The 18029-nt window shown below is 42.9% G+C and overlaps 1 protein-coding gene across 1 annotated transcript in view; it reads right to left on the reverse strand.

The window, feature by feature from the left end:
* CaMKI (Calcium/calmodulin-dependent protein kinase I) overlaps nucleotides 1-17156 on the reverse strand; it is a 71776-nt gene extending 54620 nt beyond the window's left edge. Inside the window, exon 1 of the mRNA XM_075668832.1 lies at nucleotides 16936-17156. Coding sequence (XP_075524947.1) covers nucleotides 16936-17030 — 95 coding nt within the window. The 5' untranslated portion in view covers nucleotides 17031-17156. The remainder of the gene's footprint in view (nucleotides 1-16935) is intronic.
* Between the last annotated feature and the right edge of the window lie 873 nt (nucleotides 17157-18029).

An 18029-nucleotide genomic window follows, 5' to 3' on the forward strand; every position in this document is an offset into this window, starting at 1 on the left:
ATGGCTATACAGTATTAGCACAAATATGCGAGGTAGAATCAAGTTAAGATGAGAAGCTTGAGAGGAAAAGTATCATCTATTCTACAATACCAGAGAACAAGTTAAATGGTAATGTGTTTTTGTGGCATCTAGTGCAAGCAGTGTAAAATAGGTAATATTGAATCCCTGCAATAGTACATTCCAAACAGGATCACACGAAGGGAAATGTACAAAGTGCAAGAGTCCGTTGTTTCATCACACCTGTATTAGTAGGGCCAGGACTGATGTAGCACTTACTGAAGGAAGTATTAAAAATTAAAAAAAATAAAATTATGGATTTTTACGTGTCAGAACCATGATCTAATTACGAGGCACGGCATAGTGGGGGACTCCGGAAATTTGGACCACCCGGGTTTTTTTAATGTGCACCTAAATCTAAGTATGTGGGTGTTTTCGCATTTCACCCCTATTAAAATGGGGCCACCGCAGCCAGGATTCGATCCCACGACCTCGTGCTTAGCAGCCCAACACCAGAGTCCATAAGCAACCATGGCTGGTCAGAAACAATATCTCAAAGAGGATAATGTTTGCAGCGTTATGATATAGTAATAACTTTGGCTCTGATGATGCAATAGATTCCATTAAGTCCTTGATAGATTCTCTGCTTCACCAAACAGTCATACTGGAGTAATCTGAAGTATATTAGGAACATAACAGAAGAACATTACTACATGCAACTGCTATTTTTCGTGCCAGTATACAGAAAAGAAATATATTTGCATGTCAAGATCTTGTGAAACTGGCTCAGATTTTACTGGTGACATTTAGAAATGAAGTACTTTTTTTTAGTTTGTTATTTCAATCAAGCTTGTCAAGCAATGCAGCACAACTAGATACCAACTCAAAGATTCACTTAGTTCCTCAGTGTTTCTATTTTCTCAAGCATTGAGACACAACTACACTTTTGGAAACAAACTGGAGAGATAGATATTTTAGTGATGAACTGAATATAAATCTGACATTTACAGGGAATTACAGTGCTTAAACAAACTTACACACAGCAAATTCAAAAGGAATAGAAAAATTGTTTGATATATCAATACTATATTTAGTTTAATAATTAAAGTTATCACAACAGATTGTTGAAAGCGTTACCAATCTGATGATTTCCCTCATTTGCACCATACTCTGTGTTTACACATAACAATTAAGCAAACCAAATACCAAAATTTTGAGTCACAGAAGTCGTACGCAGTGGCGCAATGCTTGTTGATGAAGGCTCTTCAGGCAAGTGAAGCATGCATACCACTGATCACAGCTCATGAATGAGAGCACCTCAAGCAAGGGTCTTGTATATGCAATTTGCAGAGCTGTCAGAGTGCTTTAGCTCGTCCATATAAGTATTACCTATCACAGAATGAAAGGCTACTGCAGATGTGGAAGGCAGTAACAACTTCGGCAGCAATATCTTGTGACTTTGCCCAATCACGCATTCAAAACATTTTTGCGCTACATGGGTGTTTTGGTCGAAGAAAACATTTTTAAAAAGAAGTGCGCACTGATGATTACATCACCGCTGACCCTTTACACCGGCAGCTAAGTGAAATATTGTCAATTGCTGCATCAATAGTTCGGTGTCTTTTCTGGTTAAACGCTAAGCCACAAGATGCCACCACCAACGCAGCTGCTGCCATTTACATCTCTCGTCACCCAGCATACTGTGAAAGGTATGACATATACAGACAAACTGGAACTCTCCCCTACTATCCACAACCCACATGGGCCTCGTAAGTGTTCACTCCACTCCACCTTGGCTTCAGAAAGCCATCTCACCCTCAGACAAATATCTCCCAAAGAGGCCTGGGGGAAGCCATGTGCCATGCAAGCTACTGGATGCATAACACTAGTTTGAGACCTCGATTACAGGGGAACACAGTAGCAATGCCATCAAATCCAGTTATTGTGTGGGAAGATGACCTAACAAGTTATCACCGAAGCTGCACTTTGAAAGCAGTAATCATTTACACAATAGGCCACATGAAAGACAGGGTTGCTATCATATCCCACATAAAGGGTGTCTCAGCTAAGTCATGTACATTTTTCAGATACCACCTGCTTTATACAAAGCATGAAAAAACGAAAATCCCAACAGCTATTTGTTCACGGAAGGATATCATTTGGATATTGCTCAATACAGTCTGCAACTTCTGTTTCACATGTAAGGACTTTAAAAGTTGGCTAATTCATCTTTTGATATTTAATGACGACCTCGTAGTAGAATGCATTTTTTTGCTCAAGAGGACAGGGAACAATACTAGCTCAGTTGCATTCGTGTGACGCACACCCGGACATTTTATAGCTCCACACAAGTTGGCAAAAAAATGTTTGCTGAAACTCCCTGCATACTGCATTCAAAGGCGACAAAAAAGATTGACATTGCATATGCATATTTTGAAAAATAAATCAACAAGCACATTTATCACGAAACTGTGAGAAGTGAACATATGCCCCTGCAGTATTCGACAGAAGCTTAGTGCTTCACTAGCTTATTCCGATATGCACAGGAACACAAGTTTAGCACGCTGCTAAGGGAGACAGTGAGATACCAGCCTTTACCCTGGTTACTTATCTGCGGGATCCGTAAGCATTAAAGGGGCACTACAACATCTCAAAACGCCAAATGGTGCACCATCATACTTTGCTCAATCGGCTGTGATGGAAGTACAGTATGTGTGCTGCGCAAACGCATTTGCATAACCTAGACAATCATCGCAGATGGTTCTGCTGCCAATTTTGTCACACAGAAAACATTGAGGATCTGTAGATAATACTGCTATGAACATGTAAGTCAAACTGCACATAGCAGGGAGCCTACAATCTTGCATAAAAGATCGCCTGTTCTCTCCTGCAGCTTTCGAAGCACCCTCCGTGGTGCATCGCCGAGGACATCACAGACCCTTTCAATAGCTGATGGACTAGTGCTGCAATGCGAGCTTGTTGGTATGCCACCTAGTAATACTAGTGTACCACAAACAAGACGCAAATAACAGGAGGGTACTGCGTGTTACGTGCATATGAACGCACAAATGCAGGGAGGCGCTGCATCTGTGTGTTCACCTACCCTTCTACTGCCCGTGTCTTGCTTGCGCTGCGCTGGCTTTCCAAGCCCATAGGTGGCCAGCCATTGGGGCTGGCCACCTATGGCCAGCCCCAATCGATTACAGGTGCACGCAAGCGTGCACACCCACCCAATCTTCTGGCGAACTGGAGGCAGCAGTCATTAACGCATCCCGCCTGTCCTGTTACTGCTCCTTCATCACGTTCCGGCACCTCTGTCAGGTGCCAACAATGAAGGGTTGTTACCAGTGCACCCCATAAATAACACGCATAAAAAAAAAAGGTGATAAAGGAACAATGTGCAAGGCATTGCTAGGGGCACCATCCTAGTTGAGAAAAAAACGCTGCATTTAGGAGGCTTAAGAGGCAGATATTTGTGCAATTTATAGGAAGTTTAAGTTGGCCAGAAGTGAATAGAATATAGAGAACAGGACAAACGCTGACACACAGGAATGCCTTTATGTGTCCATCTATGGAACCCAGAATAGAATAAATTACCCGCTTGCGAAGCTAAAGATAACACTGCAAAGTAGATGCGTCTCACAAAAGTTGCATCGTGCACTCTAAAATACACTCAGCATTGATATAAAAGTGATATGGCAATTACCAGATAAAATGAAGTAAAAAAAATAATACATGGTTGGACATGTTCTCTTTCACTGAGAATCTTCTTGTTATACAACTAAACTGAAGCCCAGGACAGTAGTGAGATATGTTACAGCAAAGGAAATTTCATGTGAAGGAGAACTTAAGAGTAAGCATTACGCCATAAGCTCTTATCTATATATATGGGAACAGAGAAATCATTCTTTTCTGTATCCAGTGCATTGCACTAGAAAAGTTTGATAGAATTGAAAACAGAAGTTTAGGATCCACCAACCGTAGGGAGCAAATTATTCATTTAGGCCATCAATCTTTTTTCACAGAAACTGACGTTTCAAAATTTAAATAAAAGTGACACCATCATGTTTACAATTCTGTAACTTATCAATAAAAAATATCATAATTTTATAAATTGCACCTACCGAGACATCTAAAGCATACAAAATTCATATATTATACATCTCTTCAAAATATATACCACTAACTTATGAGTAGGCCTTCTGCGAAACCAGTGTAAGCAACATAACAATTTCACCTAGGCTGTAAACTCACATATAGGACTTTTTTCATTTTGGATATTTTGTTTACAGAACTGCAATATCTGTATTGCAGTTCTCAACAAACTCCTCAACAAACTTCTTTGAAGCCAACTTGAGTCAAAGGCATGTGTCACTGGGGGAGTGTAAATGGGTATGCACTGCTTTCTATAACAATCATCATGTAAAGCATATCGCCAACCATTAAGCACCCATCATAAGATACCCTAGTAACTGCTTTAACATCACAAATCATCTCCAAAAGATACATGCACAGCCAACTCTTTTAGTAGAGATATTGAAGTTTGGCTTGAGTTAAATAGCCTCCTCTTAATAATGGAAAGGTGGAGAGGTTAGCCTAAACATATGCCTCATTTATTACCCTCCTCTGAGGAAAGGAAAAGTAGGGAAAGATAGAGACAGAAGAGATAGATGATTGTAAGAGGGTAGCACTTTCTGAGCCAGGGATTCCTGCAGAAATCAATGCCTAGCAGAAAATATTCCCCGCTAAGAAAAACAAACAACAAAATTTTTTTCATAAATGTGTCATCAATGCCAATCACATAATTTGTTGACTTTGCACCGCAGATAGATATGGCTCTCTCTGAAACTTCACAGATGTCCATGCATCACATTACGCTGCACCATTTAGCCTCTGAACTCTATTTTTGGAGCTTAAAGCCTAATGTAAGGAAGCTGCCTTGGGTGGCAGAAAAATTGTATTGAAATAATCTGCAGTCATATTTCACACCGTTATGACAGTGAATTAAGTTTGAATAATCACACACTGCTTACATGACGTTTGAGTTTTTGGCAGCTCATAAGAAAAACCTTTGGTTCATTGCCAAAACCTTCAGTAGGAATTTTTCGTCATCTTTGCCCGACTTTCGTTGTTTGGATGCATATAACATAAAATATTCACTTCATTAAAAAAATTCGGATCAGAAACGGGTCACGGAAAAAATGCATGATGCTGCACAGATTCGCTAGCAATGTTCCTGGCTAATAGAGAGAAGCCAGCATTGCCTGGCTACCCCATTTGCCACGGACCAGAACACAATCATCATCAACGTATGTACTTTAACAAGAATATTACAAAGTAAGTCATTAGAGCTTTAGCTTGTCTGTATATGTATTACCCTTTACGGAATAGGGTGCTACCGAAGATATGAACAGCAGCATCAACACTAGTAGCTACATTTTGTGATGATTTGTCCACACTCAATGCGTTAGACATATTTTTGTGTTGCACAGGTGCTTCTGTCGAAGAAAAATTTTACGATGGGTGCACAATGATGATTATGTCAATGCCGAAACAATACACCAGCAGCAAAGGGGTACTACGTGGTTGGTCACTAGCATAGTAGCTCTGTGTCATTTCTGGTTAAGCTGTGCATCACAATATGGCACAACCAGCGTTGCGTATGCAATTAATTTATGGACAAGCAAAAGCTCCACATGTCATTTAAAAAGAGACACGGGTCTAAGATAGAACCTTGGGGTACAAGGAATATTAACAGCACAACAGACGATTAGTAAGACTTGACGTTCAGACTGATTCAAACCCTGAAAGAATGGGTATGACTACACACAGCCTGTGCTTGTGTAGTCACGAACGAACTATTGCCCTGATCACAATTTTGTTATATTGTGGTTTGACAAGCAGTATTGTGGTCTGCTTGGTCAATACATATTACTTTAGAAAATTTGTTAGACCAGTCACCTCTCAATAATCTCGCAGTTCATATATATATATATTTATATATATATATTACTCAGCTTCTAGCTGTAGAAGCTGAATTATTTTGGTGCTGTTGTGCGTCAAGACACCAGTTATTATTATTTTTAGTGAAATCTCCTCCTAAGATACAACCAGTTAGCTTTCATACGCTGTGAATATGTATTGGGTCAAAAAAATTATCTGAGATATGTTTGAAATAAGTGCAATTACAAATTCTCAGTTTTATAATCTGGAGTAAACTGTAGTGAGCACACTGCTCCTAAGATAGCTACTGAACCTAAGCTCTACTCTCCAGAAAATGTACCAGCTGTTTCACACAAGTTTTACAGCTGCACTGGCCTTTGCAAAGGTGATTCACAAACATTTGTTGACTGTCATAGAGCACAAACAGCAATTGTGAAGCAATTTGTCAATAGAAATGTGACCTTTAAATCAGTATTTCAGGCCTAATGAACTTGGGGGGCAGAATAGCATCAGCACTCAAACTCAACAGCTGGAGCTGTTGCGAGCGAACTTCAGAAAATTTCCAAGGCACAGATTATTTAATAGTCTTTTGTGATACCTTTATTCCTACATGATGAAACCAACATCTCGCAGCTGCAATAGGCATTTGTGGATATCTAGTGCCCTATCCTGTCATTACTCTCCATGGCAATACAATGCAAAACTAATGCCGGAGGGAAGTCTGCCCAATATGATAAGTTTCTCTCATGTAATGCACTTTTTGTCATTTCTTGTTTCTTTTTTTACATTTGGTCTTCTTTTATTTTTACTTTTTTTCCATTGGGCAGCTGTTGAGCTTGTGCTTACAATACAAAACCTCAATTTCTCATGTGAGCAACACATCATTATTAATATCCATTTTTAACGCAATCAAGCTGAAAACGCACATGCCATGTGAAGCATGCATACAGCTTCGTATGTGAAGCCGAAAGATGGCCACATCACGAAATCTGAAGGTAGTAGTCGCAAGGCAATGGTCCAACCTGCGACCACCAACCACCGACGCCAAAAATGGGCAAAAGGGCCAAAGAAGGCTATTCACTGTAAACGAAAGAAAGGAGCAATATAGGCTGGGCATTGTTATCAATACTGCACCAGCAGAGTTCAACTGGAATGGAAAAAGTATACACTGCACTCTTTGTGTACGTTTGTTCACATCAGGTCCTTTTCAAAGACTTCGTCGGGGATATGTTTCTCGAAAGACCTCGCACTATCCCAACATGTTACTCAGATTTCAAGAAAAGAAGTTTCACGGCTTCTTTTTGACAGCAAAAGAAAAAACATTACCGGCAGAGATGAAGCCCTTTGTACATGAACTGCACCTTTCAAGCTTACATCTCAAATGCAGTGTAAAGGTAACGCTTTGTAAAGTAAACCCGGGGCTCGAACTCGACAGCTGCTATTGCCATTTAGCGAGCACTCCGAGCTGCATTGACGCACAAAACATAGCGGAGGTAATAGGCAGCATAAATAAGAATGTCTTTGATAAAATATTTTTACTTAGCTCCCTGCATGAAGCCCTAATTACACAGAGTACAGCATGATTGCGTGCGTCAAGGAACGTAAGACAGATGCCATTATCCTTTGTGCTGGTGCGGTGAGCCAAGAAGGGAGAAACCAGCAGGAGCGTGTTTAATTCCACGGCCGATCCACATTTGCAGTGTAATAAAATGCATCAATTTAGGTCCTTTCTAACTGACCACCGAAGTAGAGCCACTTAAACACTATATGAGACACAGAAATTATGAACTACTGATCAAGATTAAACGCACAAAGAGGTTTTGTTCATTCGAGTGAGGCAGAAAAAAGGTAACTTATTTATCTAAAACTCTTGACAATTATGTGTTGATGCGAATTCAGGGCCTTCATGCTGACTGGTTTGCTAGCCCTTCTTTGACAATTGGTACCAAGCACACTACCACGGGAAAGCTGTTGTGGAAGTCCCCTTAACAGCTTTGCTGTGAACACATTCAGGGGTACACAAGGGCTTCAAAAACCATGAAAGGATATACTTATATCCCGTATAAGTATCTGGATACAGCAATTATAGAGTGCAGTAAAATTTGTAGTCCTTGTTCAGACAGCACATTTCGCAAACCATGCGAAGAAAATAACTTCTCTGGTTCACTAGCTCTTTCAGCCTTTTACCTCCTCCTCACAAGCTCTTCAAGTTCAGCTTTCACCATCTGCCAAAAGCTTTTTGGCTTCTCAACCTGTGTAACATCATTGAATATTCATGCTCTCTGAGCATATGCATTCATCTGGAGCAGCTGAACCAGCAATAATTCATTCCTTTTTGTTCTTTACGGCAACAACTGTATGAGGGACATTTTCGAAGCTTAGAATGACCGTGGCTACCATGACATTGAAACCGAAGCCCTGAGGCCCCAGCGAGATAACTAACATCACAAAACTGTGTTCTTGTTTGCCACAACAAAAGTAGTGGCAGTGACTCATTAACGCTATAGCAAATGTTAGGTCACAGTTAAAGTTAGGTCAAAGAAGTCTTCATTGAGCGCATTTTCCATAGACCACACATAAAAATTATTTTATGGCAAAGGAATTTTCCAAAAATGTGCATGGATGTGAGTTTCCCAAAAGGAAAATGCTGACACACACCCAAAAGCAGCATAAATCCGCACAAGGCTTTCTTTCTGAGGAACCCTTGTGTACGTGTTTCTTTTGCGGCTTGGTGCGCCTTGGGGTGGAAGACAATACTTCCCTTCCTCGAAAGATCATTTTCGAACAAAAAAAAGCAAGCTAGTAGAAGACCACGACAGAGAAAGAAAGTGGAATTGAGGATGAAACAATGGCACAACGCAGCGCTTCGACAGCTATTCTAAAACAATCAAACAAAACAAGAGGAAAAGGAAGAGCAACACAGAGTAATCCTCCACAGTTCCACAATCTATCACTCTCACTGCTTTATCCGAAAAACAAGCCTTTTTTTTTCCTCTTTTCACGGTATACAGCTTCTTCTCAATGCTACATCTGCCTGACCTCCTTGACTCACTTCATCCTACAGCTCTCTTCCTAAGCTTCTGAGATGTACTGAATTTCTGCCTCGCCGGTGATGCAGCAATCCTGACTTCATGCCCTGTTTGTGCCCTCCTCTCGCCCTTGCCCAGGTGCAATGCCAGTATCAGCTAGCCACTGGTCTAGAGTTTGCTATTTGTACAGCGATGTGGAGAATGTGCCACATCCTTGTCTGAAATGGACACTGAAGAGAAACACGACATAAGCTTAGACCGATAAAGTATTTGTTCAAGACACTATTGATTTCAAAGTGATAGGCCAAATACTGGAAGACCAACTGAAGGTCAAATTTTTAGCTTTTCAATTTTGAGCACAATACCACTGCCAAGTAGAGTCACAGACTGCCTAAGCTGAAACAAAATAACAGCAGACAACAGAGACTGTAGGCGCAAGAACGGAAAGCCGTTCAGTAGCGTAGCAGAAGAAACTAGCTGATTCGCATGGCAGCAGCAAAGGGCACTCTCGAACACGTTTTACCTCGTCGCAGCTTTGCGTTCTCGTGGCTCGGCCCTGCCGCTAGTATCTGTTGTTTGCTGTTATTTTGTTTCAGCTTAGGCTGGTCCATGACTCTATGTCTGTGTGATCTCGCAGATTTCAAAATACTCTCGCTCATATTTGTGTCATTGTGGCACAGTCAGAATTCTCAAAACTTGCAAAGTTCAGTCACTGTCTTTTTTAGAATACGCTGCGGCAGAGCTTTACTGATAAAAACTTTACTAGGCATCAGAACTTATGACGTCATGAAGGGTTGGTGCAATAACTTCAAGGCAGTGCCACGAGCTGTGTTTTGTTTCTGTCTATTTTCTAGCTTATGATTTCATGGCTCTCCCCAAATTAGGAGCAGCTTTCTTGCTACTCTATAACAACAATTTACTAGCAGAGACGAAATATTTATTTCGTTTTTAGCGTCTGTTCGAAAATTGTCCAGGAAAAACACCGATCCATGAAATGAAATTTGTTCACTACCTGCAAAACTGCCCACTCAAATTCTTACGTCAAGGCACCCAAAGAAATGGCACAAAGGACTGCGATGCAAAAACGTGTATATGATGGTGGTCTTACTGTCAATATCATTTCTGCACTGTGTGATTAGCAAAAGCTTGCTCAACGTGAAGACAAGCTTAAATTTTTTTCTTGAGTATCCCTCACAACAGAGAAAGAGAGTCAAGAAAGTCAAAAGCAAGAACCTTGAGGCATTAGTACTGCCAATCTTTTTTTTAAAAGAAAGATTATCACTTTAAACAAGCCTTTAAGCAGGAAGGCTTTCCTGTGTATCAGTCACTATGTTGCAGTGTTGAGCAAAACAAGAACAAGGCAAAAGCAGGAGCCAATGTTTTGACAAGTGGACTTGTCTTTTTCAAGGCAACATATATTCCCCTCGGCACAGTATATATAGACACGGTTCTTCTAAAGAGGAGATGGGGTAAGGCGGGTGGGCGAGGCAATGACCGAGAGTGTGCTGGCGATGGGGGTGTAGAATTGAAAATAAAGGTGCGCTATGCAATGTCGGCGAAGGAACGTGAGCTTCAAGGCACTCATCGTCTTGAATTTCCATCTCCCGCCTTCCCTATGTTTCCCCATATTGCAGTGTTGGCATTGTTCCCCTTCAGTCTCATAATGGAACACTCCTAAAATTCTCCAGTGCTATGTCTAATCCTACATGTGGGATGTGTCCACTGTAGCTGAAACTAAATCTCAGCACACAATTCAAAGTGAGTGTGCCCACTTAATACTTTTCAGCTAAGAAGGAGACAAGCATACAGCTGCTCAACCGGGGCATGAAAAAAAGGAAGAGCATAAGTAATCGAGAGCTTTAGCACATCTGGTATTTTGGTACATACAATAGTGTTTGCAGATTATTGGGTTACTGCAGTTGCAATTAATTGTGAGTGGCCAGTCAGTGGTGTTACCTGATGGCACAAAGCGCCACCAGACAAACAAACAGCTATCGTTGCAGTAACCAAGTGTATTCTACCTTACTGCTGTCTAAATTTCCAGCAGCAGCATATTTGTGAACATGTTGCCTTCTTATATGTTCTTCAACAGAACACTAATGGTAAAAGAAAATGTGTCTATAAGGCATTGCGGTTAGATGAAGCATAACCAGATGCTGCTACCAGTGCCTGGTAACACGGTATTATGCAAACGCCATTGTGTATACCGGAATACAGTACACGGTGAAACATTAATACCAGCCTTTCACAAATTCATACATTATTTGTGGGATGAGAGTGATCAGATCAATTTCTAAGCAGACAGGCACCCGAGAACCAACCAAGAACAAGCGCACGTAAGTATAAAGGCCAATGCAAAAATAGCCCATAATATATGCTACACAATTCATCCCAACATTACATTAAAATCCCAGCTGTCTCATGATGGTAAAGTAGATAGACTGTGTGATGTGTTGACATTTTTTGAAATATGCATGAACTTCTCAAGAAGAAATGAGGAAATGCTGTTAAGAAATAGATCATGCTTATTGAATGCAAAACTACCTTATGTTAAGTAATGACTGCAATAACTTTTAGGCTGGTCCTGAAATTATTGCCCCCACAACCCCAGGCCACACTGAAATTCGACCCCATGAAAGAACACGGAAATGAGGGAATCTACCTTTAAGCAGATACAATGGCTCAACGAAATGCAAATGCCAAAAAGCCTGAACATGATGTGCTGTAGCGTGAACGATACAAATCAAAATTAAGATAAAACACAGATGCTTGTCTAACATGTCATATGTATTCTATATCACATCTTTCACATGTGACATTTGGTCAATACCAACCAATCCCACTTTCCATTCTGCTAACCCAAAAGAACAGCAATAAGAGGATGAAGAAATTTGCAAGACATGCAGTGAAAAGAACAAGCCCAGAGTAATTTATATCACTTATAATAAGTGGAACTGGCAAGCATGTTCGTGGTGTAAGTAAATAGGAAGTGCTTCTTTTGAAACTTCAGAGCAGTGGAGACAAGCTCCATAAAGCACAAGCACCAAAACACGAGATCACTTGATTGAACACTTGAACCAGATTGAACTTGATTGAACACCTGATCACTTGATTGATCACTTGAACACAGAACACTTGAATGCGATGTTATGTGTGCAGAAATACATAGCACGGTACTGCACAAATTAATGCTTTTATCACCCACCAAATCTTCCCACTGGTAGCTTTGGGCGCATACTGGGGAAGGACCTATTGAAGAATCTTGCACAAGGCTCATAACCAAGTGCCCTGTGCAGACTTTTCACTTCCTATCAGCTACAAGCACGGTATTTAATTATCCTGCGCACCAATTATAAGACAATTACCTAGCACATTGTGAACATCATCTTAGTTTCGTTTGATGCTAAATAAGTTTTGCTGAGTATTATGCTGAAATGTACGACATACATTATGTATCTCTTTTACAGTACAGTGAATTTTTCTTTAGAAGAAACGCTGCGAAGCATCGCTAAATCAACATACACTGCTAAAGTATACTTTCAAACGATCTACCATCAATCATTTGGCAGGAAAATGCTTGAGTATTACTGGAGAAAATTTAGACCATACTTTCCATACTTGAGTTCAGCGACAGTACCTCAGTGCCAGCACACTGGTGTGATGTCATGGATTTCAAAGTATTTTCTCACTTTTCAGTCAATTATAGGCGCAGCAGGGCTCTGATAACTAGCAAGGTAGAGTATTTGGTTCTTTCAGAGTGCTACACAGTCCTTAAATGGTAAGCAATAAAAAATAATCCAGACTCTCACAGACACAGTCAAAATCCACGACGCTGCTTCAAGCAGTAGCAAGAAATTCAGGGCGGCGTCATCACAAGTCTCTTGTTCTTGCATCTTTTCTGATTTGCCAACACTCCTCTAATGCTAATCGTCACCATTTTGATGCCACAGAATTACGATTTACTAATTCAGCTAAACATAATGTTCGACTTCAAGGTCCCTTTAAAAATGATACTGCGAATGAGAAATGAGGTGTCTTCTTTATTGTTTTTGTGAATATGCAAAAGCTATGCACCCCTTATCATAGAAGGGATGTCATTCAGTGCTGTGTCAGTATTGATGACCACAGACCCAGCAACCCTTGCACAGAACTCTTCAGCCACTTCAAGCTGCGAACGGCGTTGGTAGCACTAGGGCCAGAGTAACGAAGGGCTTCCTTTGAGGCGGACATGAGCGAAAACCCCTCACCGTTCTCCATATGTGCGAAAGCGATCTTCGGGGATCAAGCGACTGACAGAAAGTTTTCTATTGCTTGTCTTCCAATTTATCCATACAAGGCTGGACTTTCTTTTATATGCGTCGTGAATCCCTCAGATCCAAAACGAAAGCGAGCAAATGAATGCTCGCATTTCTTCTGCGACTGCATCCTCAATATTGAGTGAAAGGCTTTCCCAACATGCGTCATCCATATGCTTCTTAAACCTTGACCAATCAACTGTACGCAAGACAGTAGAGGAGCATTGCGTAACTCCACTAATCTTTATGTATGTTGGAATATGGTCGCTTCAACGTGTCTCTATGTCCATAAACCATAGGACGCTTGAGCCAAAGTGCCGTGAGATCAAAGTTTAGCCCAAGAAGCTACTATAGGTCGTGCCTCGCAAAAAAGAAGGGCTGCCATCATTCATATAGCACATATCATGATCAGCAGCAAAGGCGGCAAGACTGTTGCCTCTGGAATCAATTTTAGTGCTCCCACATAGCTGAAGAGGCGTGTTAGGGTAACCTGTGATAACCCAGGGCCATTCATCATTAGTAATATTTTCTTAAGTCTTTTGACGTCAAAGTGACAAGCTGGGGATATGTAGGCTCCAATTAGTGTAGATGACGCAGCCTTCTTTTTGACATGCAGGCAGACATATTGGTTGTCGCCATGAGGCTCTACTGCGTTAGCGACATATGTAAAGTCCGTGCAGATGAAGATGATTACTTTGGTGCTTGCATCGCATGTGGACGAGACGAAAGATTCGTAACAAGACAGTCTGAGCGGAGTTCATGTATTTGGTTCGCAAATGGCCAGTATGGGGAAGCGATTTGTAAAAACAAATTGGCGAAAGTCTGCTATACGGGTCCCGAGAGCGCTGGCATTCCATTGAAAGATCGACGTGTCTTTAACTTCAGTGCGGAAGGGGACTATTGGTCGAGCCATGGTGCTTACACGATGCCAGCAAACACTGGATTTAGTGCTTACAATATTTGCAGAGCACTTCGAGCCGCTAGTGTTTGCAGCTTGTTCAGTACCATGCGGATTGTATTAATTAGCAATTGCAGTATGATAAAAGTTATACTGCGAATGAGAAATGGGGTGTCTTTTTTATTGTTTTTGTGAATATGCAAGCTATGCACCCCTTGTTGCATATTAAGGGCCTCCCACTTTTAGCTTCACCCCTTTAATTTCTCTACTCTGTGTAGAAACGAAAAGACAATCCACTGTAATTGCCACTGCAAGCCATAACCACACTGAAGGGTAACTAAGCTCACTAATGTACAAAGGCCATCAACACAGTACTGGCATGCAATTCCTACTCTTAGCATGCCTACACTCTACGCTACCGCAATGATATGCCACACCACAGTGTATTCTATAAAACTGCATTGTTCAAAGAGAATTCTTAGCACTGTAAAACTGATGTTATAGGCAATTACAAGAAGCATCACGCACAATACAACTGCATGCCACCATTCCAAAACATAACCTTAACCCTGCAATGAGCTGAGAACTGCCTTTTTTTTTAATTGGTCCAAAAAGAACAGGCGCAAATGCTAACACATCTTGGCTGAAGGCTACTGTAAGCACATCCATTAACACATTCAATAAGCATAAATTTGAAGTTCTGTATTTTTGCATGGTGCGTATATGCCCGTGTAGCCATGCACAATTTCAATTTTCATTGAAGTCAAACTACATTAGACTTTACAGATATGAGTGAAACAGAGCATGCAAAGGTATGGCAGCATATCAGAGTGAAGTACAGTTGAAAATAATATGTAGCAATGATGTCAATCGAGTTTGACTTGGCAACATTGGCTCAAGCACCATGACAGGTATACAATGAAGCATGGCGCGGCTCACAGGTATGATCACCAACACCAGATCTCATCTTCAGTCGCACATATCTGGGCCATGGCCAACATGCCCGTGAGCTCAGTCACAAAAGCATCGGCGCGAGGGTTGTTTTGGGTGCCGGCACAACACGCGGCCTGCCAAGATTTCTCGCGCCCCCCCGGCTGGTGGTGTCAAGACCCCACGTTCTCTCCCCTGCTATTTTCTGCCACCACGCTCTGATTGCGTCGGTCGCAACACGGGAAGCCCATATCCACAAATACAGCGACGCAAATGACAACACATTCGGTCACGTTCAGTGTCTCATGTCCGTACCTGCCAAAGGAAACAAAACAGGTTGGTGTGGCTGACGCGCGCCGCCGCCGCCGCGGGTGTAAAGATTTGCCCAAATGTCAAAAGCTACGACGATAAGATCAAGGCCAACTCTGTTATACTTCTGGCAATGCCCAAGCCCAGAAAATCCCACAAGAATCGTACATTACGTGTGTGCGCATATATATATATATATATATATATATATATATATATATATATATATATATATATATATATATATATATATATATATATATATATATTACTCCTACAGGAACTCGTACACGGAAACAACCGCGAGAGCAGTCCTTTGCGACGGGAAAAACCGAGTACATGCAATATCAAGTAGCCTGAAAACAAAACGTCACGACTTCCTGATGTCATCGTGATGATACGCGCAATGAGGGCGGCAGATTTCTCGTGCAACCACGCTCACCTAACTATGCGCGTCACAGTGCCTTTTCCCGATTCGCGTAGGCATGCTTTCCACTCCAGGACTGGACGTGATCGCTGCGCCGCTGACGGGATGCGAGTAGCATATATGATAAGGATGGATCACGGATAGCGGCGAAATATGTTACATAAACCGGCCCGCGTGCAGCTTTCCCGTAGGCGCATTAAAAGAGTAGACGCGCCTCGCGTTCTTGCTTTTATCGCCTTTATTTTTTTCTCTCTCGCTCTCTCTCTCTCTGTGTCTCTCGGGGCAAACCCGATTAGCAGATCCGCGCGCAGCTCCTTTCTTTTTCAAAGCCGCCGAAGCGGCAATTCCGTGCAGCCAGCCGTCTTTCTCATCCATCCCACGCGCGCCACTACTTCGTCGGGTTACAAAATAGGTGCGCGTGTCTCAGACCCAACGCCCGCCTAAATTCATCTGCGAGGAATGGGGCATTGAGAACATTACGGGTACAAAACGAATAGCACACGGGCCACATTTTATTTGACAGAGCAGCGCATCCAGTGAGCGCGCGCCGCACCGACGATGAAACCACACGGCTGCAGCACGGAGACTGCCGTACCCGCATAGACGCGCCGATGCGCGCACCCGTGCGTTTCGGAAGGATTCAAAAGGAGAGCGCCCGTACGAACGAAATCGACTCGTACAAAAGCCGCCACGGTCCGCCCTGCGGTGGCAGGACGCAAGGACACGGTGTGTTTTTTTTTTCGCGAAAGACGACCCCGTCACTCGAGTTCACCAATTTCGCGAGGCTCTCGAAAACGCGGCTTTCGAACCGCAGCGCGGGTCGGCCAAGCAGCTAGAGGAGACGCATCAGAGGTGGGGAAACGTCGCTCCGCGCGTGTGTGCAGGATCCGGTGAAAGCGAAAGTTTCCTGTGCGCGATATATTTCGTCTCCTTTTCCGCTTGCCGCACAGGGTGCAGGGAGAGAAGACACGCGGACAACAGCACATTGCGCGTGAGGCAGCGAAAATTAAAATGCGCCGAGAAAATAAAGCACACATGCGAGAGAGGCAAGCAAGCGCCGACCGGAGCGACGGGAAAAAAGCCGAGAGAGAAGAGCGAGACACTCACGTTCCGAGCAGATCCTTGAACTCATATTTATCCTCGACACTGACACTGTCTTTGTCCTTCTTTCGTTGCGAATCCTTTTTGCCGAACAGCGGCATGTCGACAGCACGGGGACGCCGCGTCGAATTACACCGAAAAACGAATCCGTACTCCTAAATAAAAGCCGCCGCTAAACACGCTACACCGGACGCCATGAGTACACTTTCCTAAAAGAGCGAGCGCCATTAGCCGTGACGTTGCGCGGAGCGCCCCCGGCGACGTCACGGTAAAGCGTTGGTGACGTCGCCAGGCGCAGCGGCTGCGGCTCGATACTTTGCGTTTTGTTTTTGTTTTCTCCTGCCGCTATGCCGACGGAGCGCGCCGCGAGCAGCGCTGAGCGGCAAGTCGCAGTCCTGGCTGCTGTGCTCTCCTCGGGGTCTTTCTTGGTCGGCCGCCTCGGTTTTTGTTCGGTGCAGGAAGACGAACAGGCAAAGGCGGACCAGGCACGAAAGAAACAGAAGGGGCTGCAGGCCGCGAGCGCTGACGGATTTCGCTCCGTCGAGGCGCATACAAAAGGAGGACTTATCGCGAGGAAATAGCAAAGCCCGCTCCAGTCGAGACGTGGTGTGTCCTGTATTTCCGGCTGAATGGGCGTGGTTTTTTGCGGCACGTGTCATTCCCCTTTTCCCCTCGGGCGTGGCGTAGAGAAGAGAAATAATTTGAATATAATGGACTGGCGAAAAGTGCGCGCGCACCACTGCGCCTAGGAGATGGTTGGATACACAGTGCGTCACTGCATGCGGGCACTGTACGGCATACAGCACGCGGCAATGAGCTCGAGCTCCCACATTCTCTTCGCCTTACCCTCGGGATCTGTGTCATGGGTCCGAAATGAAATGCGAACGGAGGGCATGATGAAAGACCGACTCACATTATGTGTATCACTACTGTGGTCCCGGTATACTGCATTTTATGCATGAACCTTCATCTGAGGGGTGTTTGAATTTCAACAAGACTAAGGCGTAGGAAAGGGAAATATATATTGCACCGTTCTGTCTCGCATACTCTGTCTCTGTTGTTCGTCTTGGGGTTCATATATGTGTCAGCACGCAGCGTTT

This window comes from Dermacentor variabilis, chromosome 9, assembly GCF_050947875.1.
Source record: "Dermacentor variabilis isolate Ectoservices chromosome 9, ASM5094787v1, whole genome shotgun sequence".
Classification (NCBI taxonomy): Eukaryota; Metazoa; Arthropoda; class Arachnida; order Ixodida; family Ixodidae; genus Dermacentor; species Dermacentor variabilis.